The 19003-nt window shown below is 29.4% G+C and overlaps 2 protein-coding genes across 2 annotated transcripts; one reads left to right on the top strand and one right to left on the bottom strand.

Annotated features, from left to right (window-relative positions):
- Window positions 1-6558: 6558 nt before the first annotated feature.
- On the bottom strand, window positions 6559-7113 carry LOC101250244 (F-box/FBD/LRR-repeat protein At1g13570-like). The gene has a single exon (XM_004246174.1). The coding sequence runs from the start codon at window positions 7111-7113 to the stop codon at window positions 6559-6561; it is 555 nt and encodes a 184-aa protein (XP_004246222.1).
- Window positions 7114-8720: 1607 nt separating this feature from the next.
- Window positions 8721-16095, top strand: LOC101250537 (protein neprosin-like). Its single transcript, XM_010327397.4, has 8 exons — window positions 8721-8924; window positions 10824-10916; window positions 11007-11204; window positions 11366-11413; window positions 11616-11771; window positions 11950-12003; window positions 12133-12273; window positions 12418-16095. Exons 1-8 carry the CDS (start codon window positions 8754-8756, stop codon window positions 12793-12795), a joined length of 1239 nt encoding a protein of 412 aa, XP_010325699.2. The 5' UTR covers window positions 8721-8753; the 3' UTR covers window positions 12796-16095.
- The last annotated feature ends 2908 nt before the right edge of the window (window positions 16096-19003 follow it).

Below are 19003 nucleotides of genomic sequence, written 5' to 3'. Positions count from 1 at the left end.
GTAAGTGCATAATAATGAAAAAGTGTTTAAGAATATGATGTAAACTCTGTTGTATACAAAGATACATAATAACACTGAGATGTATGTAAAAGTACAAAATAATCTGATGTCAATTCATAATCATAATAAAAGACATGTCATGCTTCCTCTCAAAGTCTACTCGTGCAATGCATTAATAAAGTCACATACCTCCATTCATACTAAGCAGATGCTCTTGAGGAATCATGCAACTATTGTTGTGGGAGTTTCTCTAACTGACAGTTATCACTTATTAGTTATAGTAATGATATAACGTTACTCGATCCACGCTGTTCGGCCCATCCTAACCTTGCAAAAGTATAGGACCTGAACTGCCTAATGAATCCACTAGTAAACTGTGAAAAAAATTCATCTAAAAAGTATGACCCTTTTCTACCCGTGATGGCTACATGGTTTTCATGCAGACTTGAGTTAATTTGAAACTCGCATCCCCATATCGATGCTCAATACTACTCCCAAAATATACTTAACTCATATGTTTTAAAAAAAACAAGTTCTCCTGTATTTTGAGATTGTTGCTAAAAAATTTAGCTCAAAGTCTATCTTGGAAATCTTAGTTTTCCTGCTTGCTTCATTTTATAAAACTATTACTCCTTTCTGAAACCTAGCCCAAAGTCTCTTCGGAAATTAAAGTTTTCGTTCTTATTTAAATGTGAAAACATATTAAATCTCTTTTCGGAAAACATAGCCCCATATACTTCTTTTGAAGAAAGAACTTCAACTTTACTCTTTACTGAACTCAAACTTAAGTCTTGAATCAAAGTTAAAACTTTTGTAAAAGACTTATGAGAACTTGAAATGAACTTCTCTTACTTGACTTTTGATTTTTCTTGTCTTTGATCTTAACTACTTCTGATTTGACTCTTTACTAATCTTGACTTGGCTCTTAACTTATCTTAACTTGACTCTTCACTAATCTTGACTTGACTATTAACTGATCCTTGAATTGAATTATGGATTCAAAGATTAACATTTGTGTTTGGAAGGATCTCATGTTGTTTAGAAATGATTTTAGATGTCTAAACATGAGAAAAGACTGAAAAACAAGATTTCAAGGTGGGTCCACGACGCAGAGACATGATTTAATTTTGGTTCCGAAGACGTCATTTGTGGTAGAACACCTAACACCTCGTGTACGTAGAGAAAAACTTTTGATTGTGTTAACAGGTGGCGCGATGCGTTCCATGTCCAGATTTCGCTCGTCGAAGTTTCTTCTTCGTTTTTCTTCCCTAATTCACCAAAACTCGGTTCTTTTTTTAAAATTTCTTTTAGATACAACTACCCACAAATGTACATAAGAACCTAATCGAAATGACCCCATAATGCGACGTAATGAATTCAAAAACTTCATAACTCAGGCAATTCAGGAACAACATATGAATTCAAGAAAAGGGTATCAGGATATCAATATTCTAATGATTATAGGACAAATCCAAACTGAAATAATATGCTTAGCACGTGGGAGAACGATTCGAACATTATGAGAGTCTGACATACCTTTTTAAAAAATATCCCCGACGAATTTCGCATGCCGAACTTCGATGATCTTGAACGTTCTTGCTTTTGATTCTCTTTTCTCATTTTCTTTTCTCTTCTCCCAAAACCCTAACATCTTTTCTAAAAGCATAAAGTTAATAGGATCAGTTTAGACCCAATTTATTACAAAAAAATAAATAAAATAATTGGGTAAGAAAAAGATAACTTTGCCCTTCCCAAATTCGGATTTGACTATCCTTAATTTAACAACCCAATTTTTGAAAGGCATAACTCACTCTTACGAAATCGAAATCGCGCAAACTCGGCGGCGTTGGAAAGATATCTCCAAGGGCTTTCCAGCCATATCAAGAACTACTCTAACTCATCTTGAACTAGGAGTTATGGACATTTTAAATTGACCAAAAAACTCATTTTTCCCCAACTTAGGAAAATTTCTAGATTTTATTTTTTTCAAAAACTGACTATTTCCACCTTTAAGCTTATTCCTAGCTATCTCAATTTATGGGATGTTACACGATGAAGGTCAAATTTTTATTCATGTTCTTTTGTAAGTAATTTTTCTTCTTATTCATTGTATTATTTTTCTAAATCTACCATCACCTCCCTCCACTTTTTACCAGAAAAATGGGTACTAAAACCCATATTTCATATTTATTCTCCTTGCCTTTGTTCCTCTCTCTCTCTCTCTCTTCTTTCCAATAAACAACACTAAAAAGAAAGAAGAAAAATAAGTATGAAAAAGGGAAAATACCCAAGTACCCCCTCAACCTATGCCCGAAATTCCAGAGACACACTTATATTATACTAAGATCCTATTACCCCTCTGAACTTATTTTATATGTAATTTTTTTACCCCTTTTTAGCCTACGTGGCACTAGTTCGGAAAAAAAAGTCAACCATCATTGGGCCCACAAGATAGTGCCACGTAAGCTAAAAAGGGGTAAAAAGTTATTAATAAAATAAGTTCAGGGGGGTAATAGGACCTTAGTATAGTATAAGTGTGTCTCTGAGATTTCGGGCATAGGTTGAGGGGGTACTTGGGCATTATCCCTATGAAAAATAGTAAAAGGAAAGAATATTTTTTTAATAAGCACAAAAGAGATTTTGATTGTAATGAAAAAGAGATTTTTGTTAGAATAATATTTCTATCTTATTTACTAAATAGATTTTAAAATAATTTTTTAACTGAAAATAACACATGTAATCATTTAATTGATATTTGTCACATCATCAACGAGTGTATTACACTCTCTTTCAGTCTTTTGTTGGCTTAATACATAAATATGTCATTTAACTTGGCTCTAAATCACAACTATGTCCTTCAACTTTGGATTTGCACAAGTAGATACTTAAACTTGTTTAAAGGTGAAAAAAAGATACGCATGTCCTACATGTCATTTTTGTCCTATGTGATGTCCTACGTGTATAGCGCCATGTAGGACTCGTGTGTTTACTTGATCTATTTCATACAAGTTTAAGTGTCTTCTTGTGCATATCCAAAGTTGGAGGACATAAACGTAAAATGAGATCAAGTTAAAGGCACATTTATGTAACATGTCATTTTTTGTTTATCGTCAGAAAAATGTCAAAATAACATAACGGGACCCTAAATGAGGTGTCTAAAATGAACATCGCTTAGTTGAGGTATCTAAGTGAAACTTGTTGCAAATTTTAGGAGGTCACCGATGGGTTTAGCCTTATTATTATTATTTTATGTTATATCGATATAACAACACCATAAATAGTAAAGTTAATTATATACAAATAATCAGAAAAGTTATTATTACACAACTAATTGATTAGAGTTAATATCTCAGATGGTTACTCAACTTTGACTAGTTTACTTTGAAAGTCACTCAACTTTGAGTAGTTTACTTAGAAAGTCACTCAATTTTGTTTCATCACTCGAAAGTCACTCAACTATTGATATTCAACTAATGATTTATTACTTAAAAGTCATCCAATTAATTTAAATAATTTCTTCACGGACTTCTGTTTAAATACAATTTCATTTTAAACTAATTTAAAAAAAAAGATGCGCAATTTAACTATTTATTGATTTTTTATTGAAATGTATATTTTTTAAAATAATAAAAGATCGCTAATGTGCATCTTTTACCCCTTTTTAGAAAAATAATTTTTTTCCTTCTGAAGAGATCAAACAAAGAAACTAAAAGGATCGAACAATCTCAGTGGTGAGCCGTTTACCTAGAAATTTCAAAAATGAATATCAACTCCTTGGTATATAAACTCTACATTGGGTGCTGCTCGAGGGAACTGCTTCATGTCGTCCATCATTTTCATCCCCCCGTGACTGAAATCTGCACTTGTCACAATACCTATTTTCTCAAATGCAGTTGCAATGACAATACATGCTTCGAAAATTCCATTCAAGTTTTCAGGAGACCGGAGTCCTTTGCCAACGTTATCATCAAACACTAGTTCAAAAAGTATTACCCACTTATACCTCCATTTTCACATAATTCCAAAGCAAGCATCCTAATATCTTCTCAAGAAGATCACAAGGCAAACTGCTAATCCTATCTACGACAGAGCTCTCTCCACTCTTATTAGTGGGCAATTGCGAATCGGGTGGTTAGCAGCTTTTAATTCTTTTCTATATATGTGAACTTCCAAAAAAGAGAAAATCAATATAACATTGTAAAGCATACATATATATATATATATATATATATATATGTTTTAGAGTTAGAGAATTCAATAGAGAGTTGTAAAAGTACAGACATGATATTAACTTTTTTTCACAAACGGAAAATTCACCACTTTTGTAATACATATGACTATTTCACTCTGTCCCTAATGTAAAAGGCTTTGTTACTCACACAATGCAAAACAATAAAGGGGTTTAGACCATAGCTTGCGCCAAGGAAGAAGCTAATCAATCAGAATTCACAATTTCTATAAATTCTGTTTGCTACTTTTTTTCAAATACAAAAGCATATCAGCATCAAATAAGCTAGAAAGTCAACCTAAATTCTGTTGAAGAAATCAATTGGCATTAATATCAGAAAAATGGCCAGACCGGTTATCCATCGAGTTTCAAAATTTGTGTCACCGTTTGGATTTCCCATTTACAGAGTTGAGTTCGAGTTTCGAAATTTGTGTCACCGTTGGGATTTCCCATTTACAGAATTGAGTTCAGAGGCTTACCCATAGCAGAGTCCGCTGAGAAAGTCCCAAAATTTTTTAGGTTGGGACTTGGGCATCAGATAATTTCATATTGGGCTGATTTTAGTCCAATCAAACATAACCCAATTTTAAAGAAAAATTACCTAATTACACATCCTTTTTAGTCTGGGCTTAGATCTCGAGTATTGAATATCTAGTTTCAAATAAAGATTGGACTGAATCGCGAGTGACGCTCAGTTTGAGAAAGTAAAAAAAAGTTATAATTAATTGTCAGAAAAAAAAAAAGCAGATGTATTAATGAAATCCAAAACTTTGATGTTGTGCAGCCTGAGGCTTTGGTAGACCAGATGTCATGGTCAAAAACAGAATATGAACAAAATTAGTTTAGCTTACATGGCAAGACCAGTAATACATCTAATATATTTCTCAATGATAGTAACAAAAGAGTTGGTTGTACTCTGCATATGGAGTTTCAAAGAGACAGGTTTAGCAGCTATGAGAAAAGTGGAGGAACTGTAGTAATGGGCAATGATGTAGCTTGTAAAATAGTTGGCACTCGTTATGTTCGGGTTTGCTTCCATGATCGAGTCATGAGGACTATTACACAAGTTGCCCGTGACTGTTAACATACAAATTCATTGTGTAACAGTAGGCTTATATATAGTTGACAACTTGAACAATAGAGATAGTAAAGGCGCAAACATGACCCTTTTCCGTTTAATAAATTCATACAAAATGTCTTAGGCAACACGGACAGGTAAACTCAAACTCATATGGAAAAAAACAAATACAACAAAAAAAGATAAACCCTCTCTTGTCACCATTACTGTCTCGATGCACAATTTGTAATATATACGAGATCAACGAACCTAATACTAAATCACTAATCAAGGTCATGGTGCTTCATTACTTCTAGGGGTTCATTTGGTCTAAGATCTTCTTCAACAACTTCTTCAAATATGAATTCAATATTAGGTGATGCTGGATGAAATTGCTTCATCTTATCCATCAGTTGTCTACCCGGCTGATGAAGGAAACATGAAAAATTCCAAAATAATTTTTTCTCAAGTGCACGTGCAGATTCTAATATAAGCCTCACAAATTCCATCTCTATCTCAAAACCACTAAACGTATTCATATGCACTCTCCGAAGCAGCTTCACAGAATCATACAAGCTTTGATGGTTTCGTAAGTATTGTTTTGATTATCATGATATATTTGTTTAACGACAATAATAGGTTCCATAACATCTTTCGTTTTTTCCAAAGAAAAAATTCAGGAAGTGGTCAAGCTTGATACAGAGGACAAATTTTTATCAACTTCCCTTTACGGAGGAGAGAGTACATACACATTCAATAGTCAGCTCTTGTAATTTGGGGCAGCTTGCAATCAAGTACACAGCACCTAAAACCTCCTCACTGTTTTCAAATAACATTCTCCGAATTCTGAGAGATTTGACGTTGCTTAAAACAGTCGAATTCCCTGACAGACTTCCCATTGTCAAATCCTAGAAGCATGTCAAAAATTAGTTCAAGATACATAATTTGGTTTTGAGAAGTACCAGACTTCAATTCACTAGACTATAATCCAATAAATATAATAACACAAATAATGTCCATTACCTTTAATGAAACACCTCTTATATCCAGTTCCATTAGGCAAGTCATGTAATAGAAGAAGTTTATAAGATTAGAACAAACAGGAGATAGATCTGTCTAAACTTGTGAATCGAGCCATATAGTAACTTCCTTAAGCATAGGGGCATTCTTGAAGCAAACGGACTTTGACTTCCCTCTAAATTCAAAGCATTTGAGATTAGCAGCATCAATTTCGAGGGTGTCAAAGTTTGTGCAGTAATTCAACTTCAATATTTCAAGAAATGGGCATTGAGAGATAAGATTCCTTAATACTGTCTGGAAGAAAAGTGACACAATGAAGACCAAGATTAACAAGCTTCTTAAACCCTTTGAAATCCGGTGGAGGGTGGAATAAGCAATTTTCAACTTCCAAAAGCCTTAGTTTCTCGAATGTAAAAAGGTTAGAAGGTAAATGATAATCGTTGTCTGATCTTACACGAATGGTGAGTTCCTCGACATTTTTCTTTGACAAGAAAAGTATCCAATGATCAATATCACGAAATCTTATCAAGTTAGACCCTCCAAGTCTAAACTTCAGTATTGGTCCTTTATGGAGTAAGAGTACTTGATAAATGATTGTTTTAGCTTCTTGAAAATGTGCAAACGACTCGAAAAAGTGATAATCAAACTCAAGCTCTTTACGTGTGGCCCATTTATACCTCCAATCTTTCGACAAGATACTACTCTTCGCTGCATCTTTCAAAGGCAAGCGCCCTAGAATTCCGTCCAGAATATCACGAGGCAAATTGTTGCTAATTGTATCTACATCACATCTCCTAGCACTCTTCATCATCCAGTACACACGAGTTACTGGTTTTTCTGAACGTTAAAATTCAGAAAGTTAACGAATAGTACTAAGCAAATGCCACTTTTCGACTTTCAAAGTATTCAACATTCTCATCATCATCAGAATCTCTATACAAAAATTAAGGGTGGGCATTCGGTAATTCGGTTCGATTTTGTTTTTTTTTTTTTGGTTCTTGGTTCTTGTACAACGTGTGCCGAACACCAAACCAAAATAATTCAGTTCGGTTCGGTTTATATTATTATTTCGGTTCGATTTTATTATTTCAATTTTTTCAACCGACCTGCTTAGTGGGCTTTTTAAAATTTAAAAATTTACAAATTCTTTGTTTGATTTTTCAACTTAATGGGCTAAAAAATTAGTTACATCAAAGAAGTGTCTTTTACTTTTTATTTTAAATTATAATAATTATTATTTAACATTAATAATTAATATAATATAAATATATGAATGGCTATATAGTAATTTATTTTTCTACCAACGAAATAACTTTTACAAGAAGATGAGAAAAAAAATTAATGTAATCATTAAGATAAACAAATTACTTTTTCCGTCTGGAATTGTTTGTCATGCTGCACTTTCGAAAGTCAATTTGTCTAATTTTCAAAGTTAAATTAGATCACATTAATTCGATATTTAAAAAAATAGATATTCTAAAACTATATGAAAAGTACTATAAATTGCAATTTTTTGTATATTAATATATGATGAAAAATTACATCTTAAAATGTTATTTAATTTTTTTATAGTTTGATTCTAAAATTAGAAATCATGACAAACAATTCCGGAAAAAAAGAATGAAAAAAAACATGTGTGGAACACATTAAATATATCCCCTAACTTTGCAAAAGGATCAAATATATCTACATAAATTTATAAAAAAATTCACTTTTCTTAGATGAAAAACAATAGTAAAGAAAATCAGGCATGACCAATTAACACGAACCAAGTACCAATGAAGTAAATAAGGAAATCAAGCAAGTATCAATAAGAAAAATTTATGTTTGATTATTTTATTTAGCTCGATTTTATTTAAATCATGAACATTTTGGATATGACTGGTCATATGGTTTAAAAAATGGATATTACGTGGATATATATAGTCATATAATTAAAAGTTTTTTTTTTTGAATATTACATAAATGTGAAATCACCGAGTCTCATGAATTAATTCCATTCACATCTATGTTAGACTGCTCTTTTGGATGTTAGTTAAAACTTACTAATGAGCAATAGCATTTACTAAATAAAAATGTTTTTAGTTCGATTAAATTATTTGATTTAATTTTATATAAATCGTGAACACTTTAAATATGACCAATCACATGAAAAAAAAAATTGGATATTAGGTGGATATATATTGTTATTTGGTCAAATGTTCTTTTTGATATTACATAATGTGAAATCATCAAACTTCATGAATTAATTTTATTAAAATCTATGTTAGACTGTTATTTTAGATATTAATTGAAACTTACTTAATGAGCAATAGACATTTACTAAATAAAAATCTTTTTAAATTATGTATTCATGCTTAAATTCAATATCTTATATAATAGTCAACTTAGTTCTTTATGAAGGGTCTTCCTAATTGTAGTTTGATTTTCCAAAAACACCTTACATTCATGCCTATAAAAATAAATAAATTCATGATGCATCAAAAATTTTTGTTGATACTATATTTTCTTTTGAGTTATGATGGAGTACAAGGAGAGAGGATTTTGTCCAAATCAAAAGATGCGGAGTTAGAAAAACAACTAAAACTCTTAAACAAGCTAGCAATTAAAATTGTTCAGGTAATATTTTAATCTTTTTTATTTATTGTGCTCGTAAATCTCTTCAAGCATTATTATTTTTAATTGATAATATTGATTTCGAAGTGGATTTTTTTCTCACATAGTTTCTGGAAAAAAAATCTTACATTCTTTTCCTTTTTAGAATTGTTTGTTGATACTTGAAAATTGTCAACCCTCTACATTAAAGTACTTTTTACCTACACACAAACACCTAGTCAACTTTTCATGGTCAAATATTAGAGGGGTAAATTTCATAAATAAATAGTCATATAAGTATAACTATTGAGTTTTTTCCATCAAAATAGCTTAATTATTATGTGTTTTAACACATAAATCATAAAAAAGGTAAATTCTTGCTAACACAACGATCACATATAATCTCAATGTGTGATTTTTTTTTATATATTTATTTTTAGTTTAATAAATACGAACACAATTAAAACGACCCGGCCATAAAATTCAATTTTTTACCATCAAACAAAGTGTACTACTTTTTTTCCCTATATATATAGGAAAAAAGTAATAAAAGTTAATCTGTCAAATTATCTGGATTTGGCTTCTCTCTATTTTTTTTCTTTCATTTACCCCAAATTCTTATTTAAATGAGAGACACATATCATAGATTTAAATCAATGGTTGAGATTTAATAAATTGTAGATAAGTTTTAACTATGATTAAGATAATTAATTACTTCCATATATTTGTTTTAAAAAAAAATTTAATCCCACAATTTTAGTTGTACATGATATCACTCCTAAATATATATTTTTTTAAATTCTTATTTTCCTTTAGTAAAAAAAAATGTTCAATGTTTAAAGAGAAGATAAATTAGGAACCTCTCACTTCAAAAATATATGTATTACATTACACATATGTAGCGATCAAATATTTGAAAAAATAAACTTTGATATAATAAAGAATAATTGAGTCCGAAGCCTAAAGGGTGAAAAATATTAACAAAAATTTTAAAACGGTATATGAATTTTTTTTTTTATCAAAATGGTGATATTGCTAATGAAGCAGTGATTTTGGTCGCCGAAATTTTGGAAAATCGCTGCTATAGCAACGATTTGTACATTTGCATTTTTTTTATAAAAAAAAATTAAAAACAAATCGCTGTACTAACAGCGATTTACATAATATTTTTAAAATTTTTTTTTAAAGGAAATCGGTGCAAAGGCAGCGATTTACCTAAATTTTCTAGTACAGCGATTTACGTAATTAATTTTAAAATTTCTTTTTAAGTAAATCGCTACACTTACAACAATTTACATAATATATATATATATATATATATATATATATATACGAATCGCTGCTATAGCAGCGATTTTCCAAACTGTTTGGTAAAAAAATATTTTTATATATCTTTTTAAAATTTTTATTAATATTTTTCACCCTTTAGGCTCCGAATTCAAGAATAATTGAAGATACATTCTTTAAGCCTTTAAAGCTGTATGATTGGGTCGCTTTTAAAGAAAAAAGAAAGAATAAATTTAGAGGCTAAAATTGTAGAATTAAAAAATATTTAAGAAATAAATATTTGAAAGTGATTAATTATCTTAATCATAGTTGATACTTATCTTTAATTTATTAAATCTTAATCATTAATTTAAATCTATGACGTGTGTTTATCTCATCCAAATAAAAATTAAGGAAAAATGAAGAGAAGTCGAATCAAAATTATCCCCTAAAAGTTGAGTTATAGTTTCTCAAAGACTACTTCAAAAAAATTAAAATTAATTTGTTATTATTATCACTCAAATCCTTTCAAATTTCTTATAGTAAGCCAAATCATATATGCATGAGCTAAACTTTATTGTTATTCCCCACTAGTTACTTACATTGATGTAGATAATAGTTTGAACAAAGGATTTGAACCGAAGTTTTTGTTTGCAGACTAAGTATGGGGATATATATGACTGTGTAGATTTCTACAAACAACATGCATTTGATCACCCGTTGTTGAAGGACCACAATTTTCATCCTAAGGTATATATTTACACTCTTTCCGTATTCCCTTCGTTTTATTAAACAAGAATAGGATATTGTTGACATATAATTGAACATTCGGTGGGACAGATGAAACCGGCTTTATCAAGTATAAAGAAAAATGCAAGTGACTCAACAAGTAGCTGGTCATTGACAATATGGTCAAAGGATGGAGGTTGTCCTTTTGGAACTGTTCCTGTTAAGAGAATTACGAAAGATGACATTTTAAGACAAAGGCATCTGCCGCCACCACCAGAAGATGTCACATTTGATGCTCAATTTGATGTAGTAAGATAATTTATGAACAACTTAGTGCTTTTACTTGAATAATTCATTACTTAAGAGTCCATGTATTATGTAGAATAAGAAAAATTGTTGATACACAAACATAAAAAGTTAGCAATAATCATCATGGAAAAACTCATATATTGCAATGTTATCTAATGCAGAGCAACAACAATAGTGGGCCAAAAGAAAGATACACATCTGGATATAAGGTACATTACATGACTATGAAGATTTTATCATACTTTTATCTTTCAGTTTCAATTTTCATTTGAAAAGTTTCTAATATGTTGATCTAATGTACTCTAAGAAAACAACATTTTTTAATCTTGTTAGTCTAATTTACAACAAGGGGCTTTCTTAGGTTTGGATATCTTATATGAGTTAATAAAATTATGTATTTATTATATTTAGGTTGCAATAGCGCGAACTCCATATGATGCAAATAACAAGTTTAAGGGCGCTGGCATGGTAACTAATTTTTACAATCCTGAAGTTAATGGTCGTCAACATAGTGCATGTCGACTAAAAATTCAACAAGGCTCAGAAATCTTACAAGTTGGTTGGAGAGTAAGTTTATCATGTCCATTTACATTTAATTGTTTCATTAGAATGAGATGTGATAATGATTAAATATTGTATCTCTAAGATGAAACTTATATCTTTTATTTTAGAAAAAATTAACCATTTTATCAGTAAACTTTTAATAATTGATTGTATATTTTAATGTATATATTTCGTACTTTAGGTAGACCCAACATTATACGGAGATACCAAAACTAGGTTATATATACATACTCAGGTAACGTATCTTATGTACCTCTATGTTTTCTTTTAATTGTGAGTGCTTAAAAGTGACACGTCTTTTCATTTAACTATAAACTTCGAACTAAAAAAAGTTTGTGGATTCGTTATATATTTCTATTTTTAGGTTGATAAAACAAATTATTTCAATACATTTTGCTCTGGATTTGTACAAGTAAACACTGGGATACCTCTTGATATGTCACTCATGGATAGTGTTGCACACCGTGGAGGCACTACATTTGAGGGAAGAATGTACATTGAACAGGTTTTTTTTTTTTATGTGTTTCGTTTCTTTGTCTTATATATTTAGAATCTATATCAAAGTTTTTATAAGTAAAAGGTTATTTATTTGGAAAAGCACACAAACATTATTTGACATTAACATTTATTTATTTTTTTTGAAAATAAGGATTTGGACAGTGGAAATTGGTGGCTTTTATTATCAGACAACTATGAACAAGTTGGATTTTGGCCGCAACAAATCTTTACTGGCTTGGCAAGCTTTGCTACCAATGTTGAATGGGGAGGAGTCGTGTATAGTCCACCAGGTGTACCTAAACCTCCGATGGGATCAAGTTATTTTCCAATCGGAGACAATCTTTATGACGCATTTTGTAGAAGTATTATAGTTCTAAACGAGACAGGAATGGTGAATCAAGTGGATAAAGTGACCATACATATTGATAATCCTAATATGTATCAGGCTATTTTTGAACGACTTGAGAGTGATAAAGTGTCTTACCTTTTTCTTCTTTACGGGGGACCTGGTGAGAAATCACAAATCTAAGCTTTGTTACTTACTATTATATATTGATGATACTTATTTCCAATGTCTCAAGAAAATTGAGAATTTTTGGTAAACCTATCTAACAATTTCTGATTACTTTACAATTTGCACCCTTATGTATGCATTTTTTTTGTAATATGCACCTTGTTCTATCTATCTAATTTTTTTTGTGCATCCGTGCGTGCGTGCATCCCCGTGTGTGCATCAATGCGTGTGCGTGCGTGCATCCGTCACTACAATAAAAATATCATTAGCGGCAATTAATTCTTAATTGCCGCTAAATATGTATTTTTATTTGGCAATTGTCACTCTTTGTATATGTCCCTAAAGCCTTTAGCGACATTGGTTCTAATGACACTTAACTAATGCCGGTAAAGACTTTAGCCTTCTTTATTAATGTCAATATTTAATGTCGCTAAAAATTGTTTTTGTTGTCGTGCATGGGTGAGTGCATCCGTGGTTGAATATTATGATAGTTGCTTTAATACCGTTAATTTCAATAACTATTGTGTTATTTGTTTATATTCTTAGTAAATAATGACAGAAATGGTAGAACTTCCTTTAAAAATTAATTGGTTAGATTTTGTATGTGTAGTAAGAGTTCACTCTTCTTCTTTTTTCCTTTTTCTTCTTTTGCCTATAAAATGGCACTAGCTTCCGCATTTACACCTGCTTATTTCCGGTCCTAACAATTATTAACTTAGTTATAAAACACTTTCAAATTAAAATCATCTTTAACTTCTCCCTAGCTACTACAATATTCAATCAACTTCCTCTAAAAACATGCTTTGTCAACCAGGCAAATACCACCTCCAATCATAGATCTTAATGGAAGAGATCCAGCATCTCTAATCTTAGAAGCTTGGGGTGGGATTATCCTTACTCCGAGTTAGACGGTATTTGTTTCAATTGCAATAGCTGTCAAATTTGCCTCCCGGAGTTTAGGAAAACCAAACGTGCATGTGTACTCCCATGCAACCACATCTATCACAAGAGTTGTATATCAACTTGGATGGATCGGAAGATAACATGTACCATTTGTCGCCGTGATTATAGTGAAGTCGCGGTGGAGTAATTTTATTTATTAAGTTTTTTCGTTAAAAATATTGTAATAGTTGATCGAATATCATTAATATACAACAATATTGTGTCCTTAGTTATATTTATATATTCTTAGTAAAATTATGACGGTAATGGTAGAGCTTCCTTTAAAACAATATACACAAGATATACGTAATATACACCTATGATATACAACATATACACCTATGATATGTGAATATACACCTATAATATATAAAGGCATTTGACAAACAATACTTATGTAAAATAAAATTATGGAAATAATTTAATATGTGTAATAAGTTAAAGTCTAGGCTCATGCCAACTATTTTATAACTTGAACATTCTGAAGTAAGAAAATTCAATAAAGTACATTATTTTCTACAAAGAAATATCGCAAACTAATAACCTAAATTAAATGGAATAGCTAGGGTTTGATTTAATTATAATCCATAGAAAACATTAGCTTAAATTTGCCAGCGTCTCTCTCCCAAAAATCTCGCTCGCCACTCTCCATTCTCGCTCGCCTCTCTTGCTTTATACACAGAAGTGTATAATTATGTTTCTGTTTTGTATAAAGCGAGAGAAAAATCGTATACACACATGCAAAAATGTATATCTTTGTGTTATACACTTAATTATACAATTTACAAACATTTTACTTCAAATATTGCAGATAAAAAGGCCAACGAATTATACAATTGCGAATTATACAATTGCAGTGAAATACAATTTTCTCTAACTTTATACAACAGAAGTGTATATATTGTGTTTCTGTTTTTGTATAAAGCGAGAAAAACATATATCTTCTTGCTATACACTTATAATTATGCAATATACATACATTTTAATTCGATTCAACTGTATGAAAACAAATTATACAATTGCAGCAAAATAGGCTAGCGAATTATACAATTTAGGCCAGCGGATTATACAATTGTACATGTATAGCAAATTATACAGTTTTATGTTTGTTATGGAGCGCAATTATGCAAAGTTTGCTATAGCATACAAATATAAATTTTTTGTTTGCTATATGTGAAAGTTACCCAAAAATTTTAGGCTTTGGCCCAGTTAAAGGGGGAACAAATCAAATTCAATCCACCTTGTCCATTTAAGTGACCCAATTAATTAAAAATTAGGTTGATATGTTGCCCAAATTGATTCATTTTTTTTATCAAAAAATTTTTAAAGAACTGTTTTTTGTTTGATGTGTTATATATAACTATTATAAAGAAAATAAAATAAGGTTATTAGGTACTAAATATTTTTAAAGAACAAATAAAAAATAAAAAATTAGAAAAATTGAGTTTGGATTGAATTTTTTTAATATATTTGATATTCCATGCCATAACCCATTTGATCCTAGTAAATTTAGATGTAAAAATTAGGAAAATCACAAGGTCTAAGATAGAAATTACTTTTTATCCCTACTCTTTCACTAATTATATATATAAAAAAATTATATTATTTCGGATACATAATATTGCAGACCAATACTTTAATTAAAAAGAACGGACTTAAATTTTTAAATAGTTGTTATCAATTTATTGCTTAAAAAAAGGATTAAAAAGGAAATTATAATTAACCGCACGAATCACGCGGACGTTTAACAATTCTACCAATCAATCTTCATAAACCTCTAACTGAATTAGGCATTTTCGAATTTCAAATTGTGAAACCTTCTCATATTTCTTCGAAACACCGTAAAAGTTTGATTATTTTTTATGGCGGTGTTTTTTTTTTATTTTCTTTTGGTTTGGGATGTTGTTTTGGCTTCTTGAACCTTTGGTGTCAAGAGAGATTATTATTTTATATTTGGTACAATTGCATCTATGTATTAGTGTATTATGTAATTCCAATAGAATCAATGTCGGACAAAAGTGATTGATCAGTTTTGAATTATGTTTTGAAAGAAGTTGTCTTGTCAACAAGATACAAAAGAATGTCCAGTACATCAAGAAAAAAAAAGAAGAAAAAACCAGATGAAAAAACTAACATTAAACATGAATGTTTATGGGCGATATGAATAAGAAGACCACAATCGAAGAACATGTACTTTCTTCCCAAACGAATCTTGATCAATATTTTTTTGGAGTACTTTGTTCTTTTAGATCTAATAATTTTCAAATTATAATATTTCTTTCTAATGTTACAAATGTTTACATTAAAAAGTGTTTTTAGCTTACTAATTTCTGATCCAATAAATTGTAATACTACGTTTTTCAGTTCTGCCTATATTTTTTTATTGTTAATTTTTTATAAAGTGAATACGATATATTGTGTATTGTTTTGTGTTTGATATAAAGTTGCTTTCAAATATATGTCGTATTGGTTAAGTAATTAATGTATATGTAACTGTTCATAAGTATTACATTGTATTGATTTGTTTAACATTATGAATTTGATACTTAATTCTTTTAATTTTTTGTATCAGATAATATAGTATCAAGTGTTGTAAATGTACCGAATAAGAGTTGTAATGTGTATAGAATAAGAGACATAATGTTAAAAGATAATATATTACAAATTTAGAGGATTAGAACAATTGTAAATATATAGCATCATGTTTAATTTTGTGAAACACATCAATTTGTGATGTTGAAAGCATAATAATAATTGTGTATCATATACTTAATATACTTTTTTGGCAAATTTGTATCGACTTATACACATCAATTTGTACTATTGAAAGCATGAAAAATAATAATTATGTATCATATACATAAAATATTATTTGACAAATTTGTGTCAACTTATAATATAGTATCAACTATAGTCATTTATACCAAATTTATAAAAGACATAATGTTAAAAGGTACTAAATATATTGAAACTTAACTGATTTGTATCAAGTATAAAAATAATAAAAATAACACCCTATACACATTTAAGGTTATATATATCGAGTTATAAACATACTTTTTAAAAATAAATTACTTACATCAGATTATTATCGAGTTATAGCATATCAATTAAAAATATATTTAATTAAAAATAAACTATAAGTAATTATTTAAATACTAATTAATATGTTTAAATAGTTTTCTTTTAATTTTTTACAATTAACTTTTTTATTTTTATTTTTTAAATAAAATAAAAAAGAGAAAAAACGTTTATGTATAAATTGGTAAGTAGCACTAATTGTGGGATGTGAATTAATCTTAATTAATAATGGATAATTAACAAATTAGTACATATTAAGGAATTCAAAAAGTATTTAAATTATTCAGTTTCCTTAAAATGCTTAAATTAGTTTAAATCAAATTAAAACATGATTTTTTTCCTTTTTTTTTCTTTATCACCTTTTAAAGCTTTTAATATAAATAATAAATTATTATTAATTAAATTTATTAATTAAATTTCACATTATATAGTTACCTTTTAAAAAAGAAAATCTAAATAATAGGGATTTGGTTTTAATTAATTTCCTATTATACGGTTGCCCAATAACTATCCACACCCATCTCAACCAATACATACACAAACAACTTCCCCCAATACACTCCATCTCTCCCCAACACGCGAAGATATTTTGATCTTCTCCAAATCCCGCCTAGCTCATCGTCTCTTCCCAACACGCAAAGATTTTTTGTTCTTACTCAAATCCCGCCTCACTCATCTTCCCTATTATCCCTCTCAGATCAGTTCATCCCAAAACCCAAACATTCCTCTCAGATCAGTTCCCCATTAAGTTCATATAGAATGTCTAGGAAAGGTAGTGAAACCCCAAATAAAAGTAAAAGATTGGTCGATGAGTCTGATAACTTTCATGTTCCTTCATTCGATATATTATTACAAACTCAAACGTAGAAATCAAAGGGAAAAGAGAAGTGTAGTTCAGTTAACTCGAAAATGAAAAAAAAATCAAAGAGGCAAAGGAAAGAGGCAAGAAGAGGAAAGGGAAAGAAATTGGAACATCGTCAGAATCTGGTTCTGACTCTGCTGAGGATTAAAAAAATATAAAATCAAAAAAATAAAAGGCATTGAAATTGATCGATCAACAAGAAAGTTTTCAAAAAAAGCATCAGAGATACAAGCTACAAATAAATCCAAAAAAGTTGATAAAGTCAGTAAAAAGATTATTTCAAATTTGGATTACAATGTGTTGTGTTAGTGTATTTAATTTTTGATTTTATTTGTTAATAGTATACTGCATGAAATTAGTATGATTTATGTATGAGTTGAGTTTTTAGTACTATACATTATAATTATATATGAATATTGAATGATTTAGTGTTGTATGTTTGGTATATGATATAATTTGAATATATCAGTATATGATTTGATACATAATAAATGTATTAATTATGTATAATTTGGTGTATGAAATAATTGGTCATTATTGATACATTATGTATGCATTATGTATTACATTTGTATCATATATGTATTAAATGATATTTTTGTCCAGTAAAATATATGTGTATGAATGATGTATTGATGTTGTGTATCTTATAATTTTGACTTTTATAATAAGTATTGCAACTGTATATTTTATTTTTTGATTTTGATGTATGAATTGACGTATTCATACTAAATTAGATTAGTTTGTAGTTTAAAAGTTACAGATTAGTTTTTTTTAGAAATCGAATATGTATTAATATTGTATGAATTGTGTATGAACTGAGGCATATAGTTTTTATGATTTATGTACGAATTGAATTAATGTCCATCGAATATGTATTAATATTATATGAATTTTGTATATAATTTGTATGATTTGTGTATGAATTAATTGAATGTCAATTTAATATAGCATTGTATATATGACTTTTTCTATGGAATTTTATAGTATATAAAAAGTAATAATTTAGTTTTCAAATTTTATAGGAGAAGAAGGTTCAAACACATTTGTCTTCCTGTATCAACATGATTGTGTTCGCAGATTTGTTGACCTTTCTCGGTCAAGATAAGTTTCATCAATTTTTACAAGAAACCCTATTTGAATTTTTTTATGATTTACATAACATAAAAATTCAATGTCAATTGTTGCGTCATACTTTCCTTCTTAAATCTGAACATGGCAGGGATGACATGTTCATTATCAATGTAAATAGTACAAAGTTATATTTTGACTTAAAAGAGTTGGTTGTTGTAACCAGTCTAAAATCTGGACCAATTTCTGATTTTGTTTCTGATTCAT

This window comes from Solanum lycopersicum, chromosome 8, assembly GCF_036512215.1.
Source record: "Solanum lycopersicum chromosome 8, SLM_r2.1".
In the NCBI taxonomy this organism is placed as follows: Eukaryota; Viridiplantae; Streptophyta; class Magnoliopsida; order Solanales; family Solanaceae; genus Solanum; species Solanum lycopersicum.
The sequence above is the reverse complement of the archived record's forward strand: the minus strand, read 5'-3'. Positions and strand labels throughout refer to the sequence as shown.

Bases quoted from the DNA above. Each gene is read 5' to 3' on its own strand.
- LOC101250537 (XM_010327397.4), top strand. From the start codon at position 8,754: ATGCCTATAAAAATAAATAAATTCATGATGCATCAAAAATTTTTGTTG. The intron at 8,925-10,823 runs GTAATATTTTAA...TTTTGTTTGCAG, and splicing joins TAGCAATTAAAATTGTTCAG to ACTAAGTATGGGGATATATA. The intron at 10,917-11,006 runs GTATATATTTAC...TCGGTGGGACAG, and splicing joins ACCACAATTTTCATCCTAAG to ATGAAACCGGCTTTATCAAG.
- LOC101250244 (XM_004246174.1), bottom strand. From the start codon at position 7,113: ATGAAGAGTGCTAGGAGATGTGATGTAGATACAATTAGCAACAATTTG.